The sequence below is a fragment of the Papaver somniferum genome, chromosome 8 (assembly GCF_003573695.1).
Source record: "Papaver somniferum cultivar HN1 chromosome 8, ASM357369v1, whole genome shotgun sequence".
NCBI lineage: Eukaryota > Viridiplantae > Streptophyta > Magnoliopsida > Ranunculales > Papaveraceae > Papaver > Papaver somniferum.
The window spans coordinates 154,655,588-154,673,477 of NC_039365.1; the positions used below are offsets into that span (position 1 = coordinate 154,655,588).

Genomic DNA, 17,890 nt, shown 5'->3' on the forward strand with positions numbered 1-17,890 from the left:
TTAAAGAAGATATGGGTTTAGTAAAGAAATATATAGAATAAAGAGAAGGAAAAATTCTGAAGATATTTTTAATTAAAAAGAAGAAGATTTTGGAGTTATGGAAGAATATATTTGAGTGATGTGTATTTGTGTGTATAAATAGAGAGCTAGAGAGCACATTTGGGTAGAGTTTTTGGGAGAGAAAAGAAAATCATTGTTTTATCATTGTTTCTCCCATTTCATCTTTGTAAACACCCTTTGAGCAATAAAAATGAATTTTGAGCGTGTTTCCATGATGATGAGCTAATTCTCGCGCAACTAAGGCAATGGATGAAGCTATCTATGCATGAATAATTGGTAACAATTTTATTTTCTCTAATTTACAATTTATAATTCATTCAATCACCGCTTTTGCGGAGTTCTAAATGTTCACATAATTTTCTTAATTACTTGTGATTCAATTTGATAGATTATACTTTGTTTAATTGATTGATAGTCTATTCTTAGGGAATACAATTAATATTTGAGAGTATGTTTGATTATGTGTGAATTAAGAAATAAAGGACTTAAAGGATAGTTAGAGTTTTGAAACATATTTGTTATTGTTCATTCATGTGTAATAGTGGAATCTCGTGTCTTGATTACTTTTAATATCTTGAAATCAATTTTGCAATAAGTTTTCTATTTTTAAGTTTTATAAGTCTAAAATATTTTGCTTTCACAAGTCTCAACGAACTTATTACTACAACTTCATTGAAAAATTCGATCACTTATATACCTCCTTGAGCCTTTTAACTTAGAAACCCTAAACCCTAGAATAATCATCTATAAATAGCTTAGTATATATAGTAGCTAATCCCACATACAACAAATGGCATCGTTCGACTCCGAGGAAGATTTATCAATCACCCAAGCATGGTACGCCGAAATTCGTCCTTCAACTATAGATAACAACACGCGGGATTCCATGTGGTTGAAGATTTTTAACAAATTTATTCATGATTACGGTAACCCGAAAGGAAGAAATGCTCAACAAATCGAGCAACGACACGACATCATCTTAAATGCGGTAGTTGAGTATCTAAAAATGAAACACCGGATCGAGCACGCTACCCACAATATATTGTCCCCTTAACAACTTGTAAGTATCTTTATGGTTAATTTGACACAATCCACTCTTTTTCAAATTTTATGTAACAAACTAATTTTTGTGTTGTTTTTGTAGCATGAAGCCGTGAAAACGCGTTACTTACAGGAAAAGGGAAAATCATTCATGTTTGATGCCAACGTGAACCACATTGTAAGAAAAGTCACTGATAACCACCAGCTGGGTGAATCAGAGACGGATTCTTCCTAAGAATATTGATAGGTTTAGTGGTATTTAGTTAGGTTTTTAGGGTAGTTTTTGGTAAGGTTTTGTGGGTACATATCTATGTCTATAAGTCTTACCTGTTTTGTAATCCTTATACATCTTCATATTACCAATTTACAGCTTAATTATATCCATTCCATCCTCTGCAATCTCTACACTTCCAATGTCTTCGGTATGTGTTGGGAGTCCGTACTTCCTTGGCCTACCCCTTCTCTTTTTAAAAGGGACTACCTCACCATCGTGTTGTTTATGACTAGGCATTGGTCGCTTACCTTTGCTTTCACTTATCTTTGGCGTGACTTCGGAATTTTCAGCTTGATGTACTTGACTTGATGTAGGTTCCTTATTCGGCCTTTAATTTTTGATATGCAAAGCCGCCCCTTCGACTATGGGTGTGACTTCGGAATACTCTCCTTGTTCAATCATTGTTGGTACCTTCCTAGGCCTACCCCTTTTCTTTGTAACCTCCGCTACATCGACTCTAGGCGTGGCATCCGCTTCCTCGGCTTGTTGTTCTTGTTCCATCGATGCGGGTAAGTTCTTCGGCCTACCCCTTTTCTTTGGAACCGGCACTTCATCGGCTTGTGGTGTTGATACAGAATTCGTCATATGTTCTTGACTTGATAGCGGTAACTTCGTCAGCCTAACCCTTTTATTCGGAACCGACACTTCATCGACTTGTGGTGTGGATACAGAATTACCCTTTGTTGTTGACTTGATGGCGGTTCCTTCCTCGGCCTACCCCTTTTCTTTGGAACCGGCACTTCCGCGAACCTTGCTTCTGAAAGCTCACATCCGGCTGGGTCTCGTTTCTTACTTGCCTCGTCTTCACATTCGCGTTGACTTATTTCTTTCAGTTCTTTCCTTTGTTTTCTCCTTGTCGTTTTAATTTGTGGTCTACTGGGCGGATCTCCCTTTGTTGTCTCTTCACTTTGTGTTATCCATGGGCGTGTGATTAGCCTTAGTTGGCTCAACAATACTTGTCGTCTAGCCGAGCTGCCACGTGAGTAAGCTTCATAGAATTCCTTTGCTTCGGGAGTATCCCATGGTGATTGTCCGGGAGCTTCCGTAAGGGGAGGGTCGAAAGATAATTGCTTCCAAAACAGATCAATAACCTCAATAGGTATCACTTATTCATACTTCACAAGCATATGACGACACGGAATCCCCAATGAAGACACGTCGGGACAAATACACACATCACCCGATCTTCCATAGTTTCTCTCGTTTTCCATTTCTTTAATCATATGTTTTATTGCCCATTGCGAGACGTTGAATTCTATTCCTTGGAGAAAATTACAATATCGAAGATGTGATGTCATCCTTTCCATTGATCTTTTCTCAAAGGCCTTCTTGATCCTATCGATATCTGACTTAAAGTATTGCTCAAAAGCCTCGGTGACCGTAACCACGTTTCCTTGGCCGGACTGGATGAGATCTTTAAATCTTCCATGAGCGGACTCCGAAATACTAGTTGCTTCATTCCCGTAGTGTCTATACCGATTTTTCCATGCACAAACAAATCTTTCCTTGAACTTAGCCAGCACTTTATCCCGACAGTACGAGACGACACTTGGATACACTTCGTTATATTTGGCAGTAAACATGTTCAATATGTTTTCATACATATCCTCGGTAAGAGACCAATAAACTTTCTCACAATCCTTTAGAAATTCCAACCACTTTTTATGATTTTCGTCGGGTTCTTTGTCCACTCGCTCTTTAATCTTTCCTCTTTCATATTCTTCTTGTTCGGGTGATAGTTTCTTCTTCAGAACATCTTCCTCTAGTTGAGCAATCATTATTTTCTTAATATCCGTCTTAGAGGTTTCAAACAAAGCATGACAATGTTTTTTCACATTTTGGCCTATATGATACGTACATATGAAATTTTGTGTGCGTCATCTTGATCGGTTATGATGACCCTCGGAAATTGATTTTCCGGGAATAATAATTTCATTTGTCGTAATGCCCAATGATAATTGTAATCCCTCTCGTTTTCCATTAAACACCAAGCCAATTTGAATGATACCTTTTCCGATGTTTTCCCCACGATGTTGAACAACTGCATGTTGTATTTGTTTATCTTGTAGGTGCAATCCATCATAAGAACACCACAACATGTATGAGCCAATTGTGAAAGCAAAGGATGCGCAATGAATATTTGAAGTGGCTCGTTGTCCGGTCCTATTTTAATGATAGCGTGTAGTTGTGATCCCAAGATATCTTGTCAAATTCTTGCATAACGGTCCTCCCTTCCCATTCCACCCTTCTAATGGTTTCTTGCGCGCTATAGATTGTACTTAGATAAGAAACATTCGTCTTATCCTTTTCCTTGAAGCCTTTGAGAATTACTCGTGGTTTAATACATGCTTTGGTCATTCTCTTTACATCATCGAATTCATGAGGTTTTAGCTTCGCAACTAGGGAGTGACCGATAAAATATTTCGGATCCCGGTGGTTATGACGGCCAAACCACACCGAACAATCCCATTCCTTTTCATTGGTTTCTTTGTCTCTTAAATAGAATACAAGCTTAAAGGGGAAATCATCCTTCCTCGTACGAATCTTGTATACCCTATTAGTCTTCTTTGGATATACATAACCCTTTCTCTTATGACTATCCTTCTTCTTGTGTTTCCCACTTCTCTCGCAAACTATCTCAAAACGATTATCTGAACGTTGGGTATTCCTCACCAACACACACATGTGTTTAAGTGCCGTCTCTTTTGCCCAGGCAATTGCTTCCTCTGGAGATTTTGTTCCCTACATGAGGACAACAATGGAATATTATAAGGTTCATTACAAGCAATCCACACATAAATTTTTAAAGACTAGGTGAAAAGTATTGTTTGGTAACATACCGGAGGTATTTTATAGTATTCAGACGTATCCGGACCAAGCGGTTTGGAATTTGTTGGATCAATATAGGGAACAATCTAAGGAATGAATGAAAAGAAAATTGAATTAGTTCACAAAAAATTAAATTACTATACTAGTTCCGGCATGCTCGACGACATTTCCGCAAAAATAACCAAAGCCGGAAACAAGTGCCGGCATGCTCGATAAAATTAACACCAAGCCGGAAAATCAATTTCCGAAGTGACTAATTTCTGGTACCGGCATTCTTGAATATGTAAGGTCCCAAGCCGGTAGCAGTTCCCGGCATGGTACTTAATTTTCAAACCATGTCGGGATTTGGTTCCGGCGTGCTCGGTAACTTTTATACCACGTCGGTACCTATGTTCAAAATTCAATTAACTCCTGGATGTTTTTCTTGTGGTACCGGCATGGAAAGTTAGGACAGAACCATGCCGGTTTGAATATTCCAGGGAATATTCGGTGGTAGGTAAAAAGTTAACTGCGTGCCGGCATGGTGTTTTTGGTTGAAGACAACGCCGGAAATGGTGGTGTCGGCGTGGTATTCATACTTCGGGTATGCCGACACCAAGCTTTTTCAGAGAAAAAATGGCGGTTTCAATAAAAAATAATCAAATTTTCGACCTCTTTGCAGCATTACCTGTGTGTTGGGGATGCTTGTATGTTGAACTTGTTTACTTTCTTGGGTTGGTTCTTCAAAAAACACTTGATGCTCACGAAAATCATGATCCAAGGGTGTTGGTTCATCATATAAGTCTAATTGTGAGTTGTTATCACTAACCAAGATTGAATATATGATTGTTGTTGTAGTTGAGCTAAAGATTCAGCAGCTGCAATTCTCTCCTCACAATCATCTTACATTTTCACAAAAAAATTTCTACTCAATTTTTTTCCCTCCTTCTACTCCCACCTCCCTCGCACAAATTCAAATAAAAATACACACTTATCTATCTCCCAAATACTTAAGATTTTACTAATTATTATTAACCACTAAACCTGATTAGTGAGAGCTAGATTAGGAATTAAAAAAGTAATTACATAAGGGGTGACCCAGATTTGATATTAGGATCCCTATTTTGTCATGTATTTATATCCCCCAATTAGTTTCCATATCCCCCAATTGCGCGTTCCAAAAAAGGATGTGAAATAACAAAATCAGAAGCCCCCTTAACCAAATTTTTTTTAATGGCAAATCTGCCCTTTTAGGATTAGTGTTAATACTAATGATTAGTTAAAATAATTCTGATTAGTGATTAAGTTTAAGATTATTTAGTTATAAATTTGTGTAGATGAAAATCTTGGAGTAAGAAAAAAAAAGTTAGATTTTTTTGGAAAAGGAGAAGGGGAAAATGAGAAAAAAGCTTGGATGAGGAGGGTACACTTCTATCTTATGTTTAATCTTACTTTTGTAGCTTAAAATCATAAAAAGTTTATGTTTTTCACTAAGGTTCGACGTCTGGAATATGCTCAGCTTAATATATCAGCTGAACCCACCTGGATATTGACAACTAATGAACAGTTCGGCGAGCTGAAAGTGTTATTATTATGAGCCGAACCCACTTTGTAGCCCCTAGTTCGGCTTGTTTAAAAATGTCATAATGAGCCGAACCTAATCCTGTGTGATCTGAAAGAAAAATTATGTGAGGTTCGACTTATATTGAGAAAATCGTAAGCACCGAACCTTTGGTAGTACATGGTTCGGCTATTTACATAAGTATTATATAAGCCGAACCTGATCATTCATATTCCTGATAATTTTTTGGGTAAGAATTCTGTATTGGTTCGGCACATAATGTGAATATCGTAATAGCCTAACCTCGTAAATGTGCTAAGTTCGACACATATTATGATTATCGAATACGCCGAACCCCTATGCACCTCTATCTGTGATTAGGTTCGGCATGAAATTTCATGTCGAACTGTTCATATACACTTACGGGAAGCTTTTATGAAGAACAGTTCGGCTAAAAACGCAACTCAATTTTAAGCCGAACCCAACACCGTAACCGTCATTTAATCAATGAAAAACAACAAATAGGAGATTGAGTTTGTACAACTTACTTTCTTATCCTCATTTCTGGAGTTGGATATGCAGTTGGTTCAATTTGTGGTTCAATTGGCGGTTGATTTTCAGTTTCTACACCTTCATCTTCAATTGGTTTTTCTTCTTCAATTGATGGATTAGAAGACGATTTGGTTTGCCTAGTCCCTGCTTTTCTTTGTACGAGTCATTATGTGGTTGAGGTTAATCGACGATCAAATTTTTACGAACCGACAATTAATCAAGATGATGAATTTTTCTTTTTTCGCGGGAGGGGAAGAGTTCGGCTAGAGGAGGAGGAGGAAGAAGAGATGTTAAGGGAAACTGATTTTGAATTTTTAAAAAACTGATTTTAGATTTTTGTATTAAGGGTATATAGGTAATTGAACTACCCATAGGGTACCCCTTATAAGGTCACCCAAGATGGGACTATTATTTCGTATGCCTAATAAGATTTCAGTATGCCCGAAATCATGGTTGAATGCTTTGGAAACTGATATTTCAGCCCTATCTATTTGATTTACTTTTGTTATATGAGTGGAGCCATAGGCCCATAGTTATGTTTCAGCTGCCATATCTTCTTTGTTGAATGATTGGAGTGGGATGGATATGGAGGAAACCATGGAATATACAGTGAACTGTCAGGTTTGTGTATATGACGATTTTCTTCTGAAATATGGGTTCTGGATGTGCTTCTTATTACAAATCTCTACTGCAGTACTTCCATCCTATGCATATTACTTACTAAAAAGTCTTTTAAGTGCAGTCATATGAAACAGAAAATGCGCCTGCAAGCACCATTCTAGCAGCGGATTACACATCGAAAACAGAACATGTTGTCCCTTTGGACAAAACGTCATCTTCAATAAATCCCATCAAACGCAGAGCTGCAACTGCAGTATACTTTGCACCACCTTCATCACTAAAAAAGTTTGGATGCTAAGTATCATAAGAGTTGAAATAGCTGTAAAATTGTTGAACAGGAAACGAAAAAAGACACAACAGATATTGGATCAAATTAACGAAAGCATGGCTACTGCAGAAATTTGCCATATCTACCTATCATGAGATTCTAATCCAGGAAACCACCAAAATCCCCCATGTAAAAATGCTTTAATGTCAGGCGTGTATTTGAGGTCTAAACGTCTAAATAGTATTATGTATTCCGAGTTACATGTTAGCGTAAGCTAACTCCCTTCACATTTCATTCTTCAGAGGCAAGCAATTGATGGTGGATTTCAAGGCCGTGTAAATAAGGCGACTGACCCGTGTTATCAATTTTGGTAACACTCTTACACTACTGAGTTAAATTGGTACTGTTGCATGTGTCTTGACTCAACAAGTGCCATTTGTATTTGCACAGGATTGGCGGCATACTGAGAGCGTTGGGGCTCAAAAATTCTATGACAATGCAGCGCTATGAGAAGTTTTGCTTACCTGTCAATCTAAAGCGCTGTTGTGTCTCCTTGCTTACTTGTTCTGCTAGATGTCAATACGGCCTAGCTTTCACCCTTTTTAAGTTACTGGTATCTTGATGAGTTTGAATCGCCTTCTGACTCCCCAATGCGACTATCAAAGATACCAAACTCATCAACACCAAGCACCCTATCCGGCAAATCAATCAAACTACATCGCCGTCCACCACTTCCATTTTTCTGATTAAGATCACAAACTAACATTCCACCCCCTTCAGCCCAAAACAAAACACCATTAAGGGTAACACTATTATTAGACCATCCCCACACAACATTTTTATCACACGAAACTTGAAAGCTTTCCCAAACACCAAGAGTAGAACAAAACATATCAACTTTGAATTTCTTCGAAGGCGATTCAAATTCTCGGATACGTACAACCTTAAAACAACTTGGGAATGATGATGAATACTCACAAGATATAGCATTAACACCAAATCCTTCAATATAGGGAGGAAGTGAAACCCATTTCTGAGTTAGTGGATTACAAACATGATACACACCATCCGTCTTCTTCCTCCGAGGATACAAAATAACTGAACAAAGTACCAAGCCATTACTAGAACCTAAAACAAGCAACTCAGCTCCAGATGGTTTCTGATTCATAAGAAACTTAAGAGAGAACAAATGGTCATTTCTAGACATGAACCCTGAATGTGATTCAGGATATGCCATCTTAGATATCAAGCGGTTTTTATCATCATGTTCATCAGTAACCCGGCGATCATTAGTTGAATAATATTGTATCCATAGAAGAGATTTGCTGTTAATTTTGAACCATTTGGTAATGAATTCAGGGTGTGAGAGGTTAGATAACCATACCTTAGATAGACATTTAAACTTGTAGGTTGAATTTAGAGGAAGATGAAAGATCTCGAGCAGCATATCATCTGTTAAGGGAGTTGAAGAAACCATCGCCGACAGCTGAGATCGATAAACCCTAGAAATAAAAAAAACCCAGACTTCTTTTTCGCGACTGATGAGGGTTTATAATGTTAGGTTGATGAGGAGTGTGCGAGTTTTATGAGTTTTTACTTTATATCGGTCGGTACTCGGTAACTCAGTGACACCGGGTAATTTTACCTTCTTTTATATAAAATGAAATATTTGTTACAAGGCGTACCGTTCATGGATGTGTAGTTCATTCCGTTATCCTTTTATGTGTGTATAGTGTAACTTATGTAATTGTACTACTAATCTCTCTAATACGATGGTCCTTTTTCTTGTCTCTATATCTCTTTCTTTCATCCCTGATTATCTTCAATCAGGTTATCAAGCACGAGCTCTAATCCTACGACAATGGATTTTGATTTTTTTTTCTGGGTTGCTATCAAATATATACGTTGGAATCAATGGAATCGTCATCGTCATCGTCAAATCAGATAAATTGGATTTTTTTTTTCTTTTCTTTTCCCTGGAATCAAATCACTAGGAATTGATTTGATCTTTTGAATTTGTTTTATACCATATTGATTGATTAGAAAAAAATCTATACTCTACGTCATGATTTTTCTTTTCCCTGATTGTTTTGGATTAATTTTGTCCTAAATATGATTATTGTTTTTTTCTCCTTTCTCCATGATTGATTTAGAGAAGAATATTCACGCCATGATTTATTTGGTTCAAATCCGTAATGTGAAAACGGTTTTGAATCTGATGTATACCATGATTATATTTTAATATAATATATTCATATGATAATATAATACATATTTCATATTTGGACGTGAAAGATTCTAATCCGCGCCTCTGTCCATCATTTTCTTTTTATGCGGCGCTTGACTACACCAGTTCCTCGCGGAAAAGAGGGAGAAGGAATTAGGTCAGGGAGAAAAAGCCCGATCCAACCCTGAACCGATCCGGCCCGGTCCAACTCTATCGACCCAGCCCGGTCTAACCCTTATACAATCCGGCCCAGTCCAACCCTGAAACGGTCCAACCTGTTCCGTTCCAACCCTTGCAGATCCAACCTGTTCCGGTCCCGTTTTCCTGTTTTGACTGTTTTTGGGACGTCCGCGCCCAAGGCTCCCCCGGTTTTGTCGATATACAGCAGGAACCAAAATGCGAGGTATGTAACTAATGCGGGGTTTTTAAATTAAATATTCGTTGGGCTTATTTATCTGTTTTTGGAACATGTTTAGTTCTATTTTTTTCGCCTTAAAATAAGTACATATCATATAAACGGTCAACTTAAATTATGATTGTTGATCGCGTTCATTAAGGATTTTGGTTTATGTTATTTAGTTCTCTTGAATATGATATTGGCTATTGTTGAATGATGTTTTTTTTTTGTACAATTGGTTGTACCAACTTGATTCAAATGTATGTATTTGGGGTTTAGAAGTACTTCAACTCCATTATTGCATATTTGATATTTTCTTTCCAAACTTGAATATTCTGTGGAATGTAATACACTTGCGCGACTATTAAAGAGTCGGTAGTTTTAAAAGATACATTGCAAATAAAATCACATGTATTCCAATTTTTTGTGGAACTCACTTTTTTTTTATTTGAGTCAGAAATTTTCCATTTCTCTACTTCATCCATGATACTAAAGAAATAATATATGTTGAAGTGTGACAACAAGAGAATTACCTTTAGTAATATACTCAAACTAAAGTAACTGGTTGACATGTGTAGTGAGAATCTCTTGGCCTGTTGAGATAAAGAAAATTTTCAAATTAAGCTAAATGTAACAAAATTGAAAATGGAAAGAAGCTCGAAGTAATGAGGGTTAGACGTACTGACTCATATAAAGCCTGTGAAAAGGGACATATGTATCATGAGACAAAGATGTACGTTTGTCTTTGGTAGTAATAACACCAATACACAAGTATCAACTGAGTATGGGATCAACTAAAATGTAATTGTAGCTCCAATCATAAATAAAAAGAGTTGTAAATGCACCTGGTCATAGGTATTAGTATATACAATGTAATGCGTGTATCATAGTAGCAACCAATTTTCACATCAACGTTAATGGCAACAAGAACTTTGCCGGGCCAATTGGCTATCTTATTGAGTTGAACTAGATTCAATGTATGCGCTTATGGAATGAAAACACGAGACATAAATTCTCTAAAGAACTTGAGATATATTGGGTGACACATAATATATGTTCACTCTAAAGTACTTGAGTTGAATCCTATTTTTATTACGTGATAAGGCCACACCACTTATTAAAACTCTTAAGACCCAAGTGTCTAATTCATAGTTATTTTTCTTTCACTAGCTTAAGGAATTTAAACTAGTTGTTCAACTATTTCCTTATAATGTGACTACGAGGATTGGATCATCGAGTGAAGCACTACTCAAAATTTGTTTTCAAGATAGAACAAAGACGTCACAAAATCTCTACATGTACCAAGAGATAATCAAACCTTGTTAAATTCCATAGAAACTCATGCAAGTGGATATCATGTGGAAAGTCACAATGATGAGAATGTAATTGATTGCATCTTTTATAGTATCTAATGTATTAGAGAAACTAGTGAGTCAATCTAGTGAAATGTAAATCACTATAGTTCTTGGATTATTGAATCAATACTGACTCCGACGATGAAATGTTGGGAATTGACTCATACAGGCTTTGGGCATAACCATAAAGCCACTTTAGTTGTGACATGATGATCGTTTTGAAAGGACTCATACGAACATCAATTTATTTGAGTGAATATAAACAGGAAAAAGATTGACAGAATGCGAAATGACGGCATATCTCTCGGTAAGTGTTTTCTAAAGTACTAGATGCACTACCACCCCCACCCCCACCCCCCACCCCCCATTGCTTTTAAGTAAGAAAGCATATCGCTCATTTCACAAAGTCTTCAGTAAAACAAGATCGATACCATCCTAAGATGCAAATGGTAAAAAATCCATATTACAAAGAAAACAAGGTGAAATTTAGAAAAATATTCATGCAAAATGCGGACCATTAAAGTGACTTATGGCTCTGGTGAATGTTTTGACATTTCGGACTAGTTATAGTTCCCAAGAAATTTTGCGTTTGGAAAACTACTAGCACATATATACATGTAAGGGCTCACCACCCATAGTAAATGCTAGCTAGTGTACATCAAAAGGACTTGATGGTTATTGCGTATTTAATAGGATCAATGCAGAGAATCCTATACCCTATGGTCTCGCAAAGGGCATCATCAACAGTTACAGATGGTGCCTAAGGCATGGTTATGCATACAAACCTACCTTTAACTGCTTGTGGAATATGTAATATTACACGCATCTTCAGTTATTCATTTTAGACCCACAATTGGTCAACCATTCTTTGCGCACCAGTTGGTAACTGGATATAAGCCTGACATTTTTGTGTTCTTACGCAGCATTTTTTGGTTGCACTAATATGTGCCCTTACGACTCCAGATCGTACTATGATGGGTCATTAAAATGATTAAGTTACTATGTTGGATAAGAATTTCCAATAATTATCCGCATTTTTAAACCTTTGACCGGCGATCTCTCAACCGCTGATTTTCGAATAATCACTCTAATGGGATAGTCTTCCCGTTGTTAGGGGGAGACAGGAAAAAGTATTTTCCGAGGGAACGACATGGAATGTCGTGGTGTGTTCCCATTTTGTCTCATATAGACTCATATACTCAACAAATGGAATTGTGAAGTCAAAAAAAAGGATTATCGATCTTCACAATGTACACTGATATCAGTATATTGGCGAGATCAAGCATACCAACTGCAAACGTGCCTGTAAGGTTAAAAATCCTTAGTAAAGGATATGCACCGTAAAACTAAGGTGTAACAACTACACTTGGTGGAAGTGTGGTTGAGGCTATGGCTCCATAAAGGAAGATGGAGAGACCACTAGGTTCGATCAGTGCTCACCTAGAAAGGAAATAGGATTTAGGGTTAGGCACAACCTAATTATATCATCTGAAATCATCTCATAAAATTGTCTCTAAATATGCCCATGAATCAAACGGGAGGACGCTCAGAGGTTTTAAATGATTCTAGAGAACAATGAAATCCTAACAGATTATGAGAATGCACATGAGTCAATGGAAGGATCATGCATGCACAATGATGATATAATCTGTAAATAGATGCTCCAAAAAGTAGAGTACAATGAGATCGAACCATGCTTTATTTTGATTAATTTCAAATAAAGAGAATATTTGGCCTATGCAATCCAGGTAGAAATTAGTTCATTGACAAATATACGGGTATTTTGTGTGTTAGCGCTAACCAACCAAGTGTAAAGCCTGTGGGACATATGTGGTTATTTGTCACAAAGTGTAGTGAGAAGAATGAGGTCTTAAAGTATAAAGAATAACCTTGTGACGCGAGGTTTCTCACAAACCCCTGGATTGCATACTCTTTTGAACATTATAATGTCCAAAAGAACTTATACTTGTCTAAGTGACAAAATAACTTGAAACATAGTAAGTGTGGTTATATATTTAGAGATTTAGACTCAAAGATATTTGCATACTCTTTTGCTTCCTAAGTCGAATGACTCTAAACCACGGAGTGTGTTTGCAGTTACACTGGAACACTCACTTATTGATTTAAACAATCAGACGGATGTGGTATACTTGTCTAAGTGACTATTTGATTGGGAAGGGATAAACAAGTACAGTTTTGTGCCATGCATATTAAATAAGTTCCTGATTCAGAATTATAGCCATCTATGTCAACGGTATGGACATGATAAGTACTGATAGGTGTAGAATACACTGTATTTATTGTCTATGGTTTATGCTTTCTTTGCTATTTTTCTTGTAAATTATGTATTTTACGCGTGTTTTGAGTTTTATAGCTACTTTGGAGTCATACGGAGAAAAAGAAGAAGAAATCACCCAATTAGAGCAAAAAGGGAAAAATTATCATTTCATGGGAGAACACTATCTGGAGCCCAGTCAAGGTTAAGAGGCAACTATATTTGGAGGAGTACTAAGTACAATCAAGCATAGGTTAAGGGGGTTGCCATCAGGGTATCCCTTATCATTTACCAGTGGGTGTATTTATCGGGTCCCTATCCCTGGGGTGCAACCATCCACCCAAACAACCCTAACTATCTCGAGAGCTTCTCATTCTTCTCAATCATTGCTTCACCTGAATGAGATGGAAGAAGAAAAGCAGCGCAGCTACTGCTGTGTAATCGAGAGATGAGAGTTATTTGAATCAGAGAGGATGAAATTAGGGTTTGATTCAAGATTGAATCTGGCAGCGAGAGATGATGTTGCTGTGAATATGAAGATGGGTTTGACTCTGGTGATTGAAATAACAGTGAAGAAATTAGGGTTCGATTCGTCTCTGTAATTGAAGAAAAGATGCAGCTGGTGATGCTGGTAAAGATAAGGGATAGTGGTTGATTTTGGGTTTCTGAATTTGGTTAGATTTGAACTGGATATAGAGAAAGAACAAGACCCCATTGATGTTGTTGGTTAAGAAGAAGGAGATCTATGAAGTTATGAGGAATTGATTTGGTGTTGCTGTAAAGGTTGGGTTTGATGAGAAACTCAGGTAGAAAGAACAAGAAATGTTGCAGAATCAAAGCTGCAATTGCAGGTGTTGGTACTGTTATTGTTAAGGAAGGAATTGTAAATGGTGTTGGTATGAAATTACAGCTGTAACCAGAGATTGAACTGATGACAATAGTGGAGGAGCTGATGATGATTTGAAGCCCTATTGGTGAATGAATTGAATTTGATTAGATGTATGTTAGGCCGCTACAGGTTTTGCAAGGGAAGAAAGGCCTGAAATTGGCTTGGAATCGGTCGAAATACAAACGAAACTCTGCCCGGATTTCTACTCCAGCGAGTTAACTCAGTATCGAAAATGACGATCCAGCTCGTGAATAAGACCAAGTAAGACTGAGCCAGAACAACTGAATGAGCTGACTAACCATCTTCCTTGACCTCCTCGACTAACGGTTGACCATATTGACCGTTATTTATAACGAAGCAGTGACAGAATATTCCGTCTATGGAGAAGCATCTCAGGTGGCCGACAGTGACATTTCAGGGAGCTTTTAGGACGGATTCCGGTGGTACCAGTGAACTTCCGGCAACCCAATTTGTAAAGAAATTTCTAGACTTATCTAGACTCATGGGTTTGAGGAATTGGACTTGAATTTGGAAAGTGAATATGGAAGGTTTGAGAAAGACAAGGACTTGGAAAGTGGAGCTATAAAGGGAAAGGGATTCTATTCCTAAGAGGATACAAGCAAAATTGAAGCTTATAAATAGAGAAGTTCTCTACTTTTATACAAAACTTTTACACCTATACACACACAACACTTGTGGTTTTGCTTGCTTTTAAAAATTCTTCTTTTAATTATTTGTGTGAACTTCAAAATTCTTCTTTTAATTATTGGTGTGAATTTCAAAAACATGAGTAGCTAATTTTCTTATTGATTGTGGATGAATTCTTAGTTTTTAACATGTTTTGAGTTTTGTTTTAAATCTACTTTGAGTTTTTCACATGATTATCATTTGTTTTTACTAATAGGAATGTTTATACATTCATGGTTGATTGATAGATTGTTTAGGTGGACAACTAAATTGATTTGTTAATTGATGTAAATCTAGTGAAAGTTAGGGGATAAGTAATCGTTTCTTGACTCTTTACACAAGTAGGAAACACAAGACCTTGCGGAGGGATTCCGTGGATAAATTGTGTGTGAAAACAACGTTAGCAAGTAGACCTTGATCTAAGATTCTAACTACTAATATCAACCTCATAAGTTCATAAATATTAATGCGTTTATTTAAATTACATCTTGAGTGATCTACTACTAGGTGGTTTGGTAAATAGAATCTGGTAGTCGAGAACTTCCGTATCCGATGATACAAGAGATTTAGGGGTTTAGCACTGATCTAGCTGCTTTACCTACAATTGGTGATAATTTGTGACTAATAAAAAGTGAAAAAGAACATAACTTGATTCATTGTTTTGCAACGAAGAAGGATTCCTTGATCTAACTTCTCTTATTGATTTCGAATTATACTTTTAATCGCTTTACTTTCTTTTGTTTTTAAAATCTAAAACTAACCCCCCCTTCTGTGACAAGCTCCTCGTGCGAACGAACTTAAGTACCACCATATTACTTGTTAATTGAGTGGAAAGATATTCACTAATTTGTTGTGGTTACGACACGCATCAAATTTTGGCGCCGCTGCCGGGGAGTAGCGGACGATTTTAGTTGTTTTTTTTTGTTTTATTCTTGCTTTGTTAGATTCTATATCGTATCTAACTTAGTTTTGAGAATCTTATTTCAGGTACTATATCTTTGGTGAATGCTTAAAGAGGGCAGACTGAGTCCAATACGTCTTCGATCCGGCACTCAACTAAAGGATTTCATTCGAGCGGTTAACACTCTGCTACCTCCTTTTTCATCAAGTGAGTTCGCAGATTCGGACATAGAAGAAGAAGCAATGGCTGATCGTACACTCAAGGACCTAGCTTCTCACAAGCTTGATACACAACAATGGTGTATCCAAACTAACTCAACCTTTGATATCAAGCCTAGGTTGATTAGAGAGTTACTAAAGTTTCATGGCATGGTGAATGAAGATCCAAACAAACATCTTATGGACTTCTATACCATAGCCATGGCCATGCTTCCACCGGAGACTAATGCGGATGGAGCAATGTTGAAAGCTTTCCCGTTTTCTTTGGCGGGCAATGTTAAGGAATGGTTGTATTATTTGCCTTACGGAAGTATCACAACATGGAATAGGATGAAGCAAATTTTTCTCGAGAGATATTTTCCTGCATCAAAAGCTACTCAAATTCGCAAGGAGATTTGTGGGATGAAGCAACATGTGGGAGAGTCATTGTATGAATGTTGGGAGCGATACAAGAGATTGTTGGCAAGCTGTCCACACCATCAATTTAGTGACATTATGATACTCCAATACTTCTACGAAGCTCTCCAACCAAGTGATAGATCTCTTCTTGATGCCGCGGGTGGTGGTGCACTAATGAACAAGACGGTGACCCAAGCTACCGAGTTGATTGAGAGTATGGCGGCGAACTCGCAACAATTCTACACAAGAGATGAACCAATGGTTAGGTCGGTACATGAAGTTAGTGATTTTTCATCACACCTTGATCAAAGGATGGGTAATATGGAAAAGATGGTACAATGTATAGCTTCCGTAGTTGTTCCTTCATATGAAGAGGAGACCGAACAAGTAAATGCTTTGTTTCCAAATCAAAGGCCAAGGCACGGTCCATACTCAAATACTTACAATCCCGGTTGGAAGGATCATCCTAACTTTAGTTATGCAAACAAGTAAGCGGAGGCTCCTAATCCATATGTGAAACAAGGTGGATTCCAACAATCACTCTTCAACCACAACTAGTCAAGGAGCAAGATTCTTTGAATGATGACAAGTTCAATGCGATAATGCAAAGCATGCAAGGTCTCACTTCTATGTTACAACGAAACCAACAAAAGACCGATTTGGTAATCAAGGCTTTTTAGCAAAAGACCGGTTCGGAAATCAAAGATTTACAAACTCAAATGGGACAATTGGCGACCGATGTGAACTTAATGAAATCTCAAGCATCCACTAAGCTTCCTTCACAACCATTTGTGAACCCAAGAGAGAATGTTAATGCGGTTACTTTAAGAAAGGGAAGACAAGTGGAGAGTCCAAGTCATCATGAAGAAGCTAGTGAAGAGGTATCCAAAGACAAGGAGGAAGCCGCACCAAAGGAGGATTCAACACCAACCGCCCAATCCAAGGAACCGGTTCCTACTTTTACTATTCCACCTCCTTTTCCTAGTCGTTTTGCTAAATCCAAGAAAGACGCTCAAGACAAGGCACTCATGGATATCTTCAAGAAGATTGAAATCAACATTCCATTCATATAGGCCATCAAGACAATGCCTAGATATGCCAAGTTCATGAAAGAAATATGCACAAAGAAGGATAGGTTGCTTGATTATGAAATTACTAAAGTTGGCGAGAGTGCGTCAGCTATGATATTAAAGAAGATGCCTACAAAGTGCATGGATCTCGGTGGTTTCACGGTGCCAATTACTATTGGTAAGAAAAGGTTTGAACATGCGTTGCTTGACTTGGGAGCTTCCATTAGTGTGATGTCGGCCGATATATATGACTCCTTAAATCTTGGACCTTTGAAAGAAACAAGAGT

The 17,890-nt window shown here is 37.4% G+C and overlaps 1 protein-coding gene across 1 annotated transcript; it reads right to left on the bottom strand.

The window, feature by feature from the left end:
• Positions 1–7,792: 7,792 nt before the first annotated feature.
• LOC113306257 (F-box protein At5g41720-like) lies at positions 7,793–8,662 on the bottom strand. The gene has a single exon (XM_026555216.1). It carries the CDS (start codon positions 8,660–8,662, stop codon positions 7,793–7,795), a length of 870 nt encoding a protein of 289 aa, XP_026411001.1.
• Positions 8,663–17,890: the final 9,228 nt, after the last annotated feature.

Bases quoted from the DNA above. Each gene is read 5' to 3' on its own strand.
- LOC113306257 (XM_026555216.1), bottom strand. From the start codon at position 8,662: ATGGTTTCTTCAACTCCCTTAACAGATGATATGCTGCTCGAGATCTTT.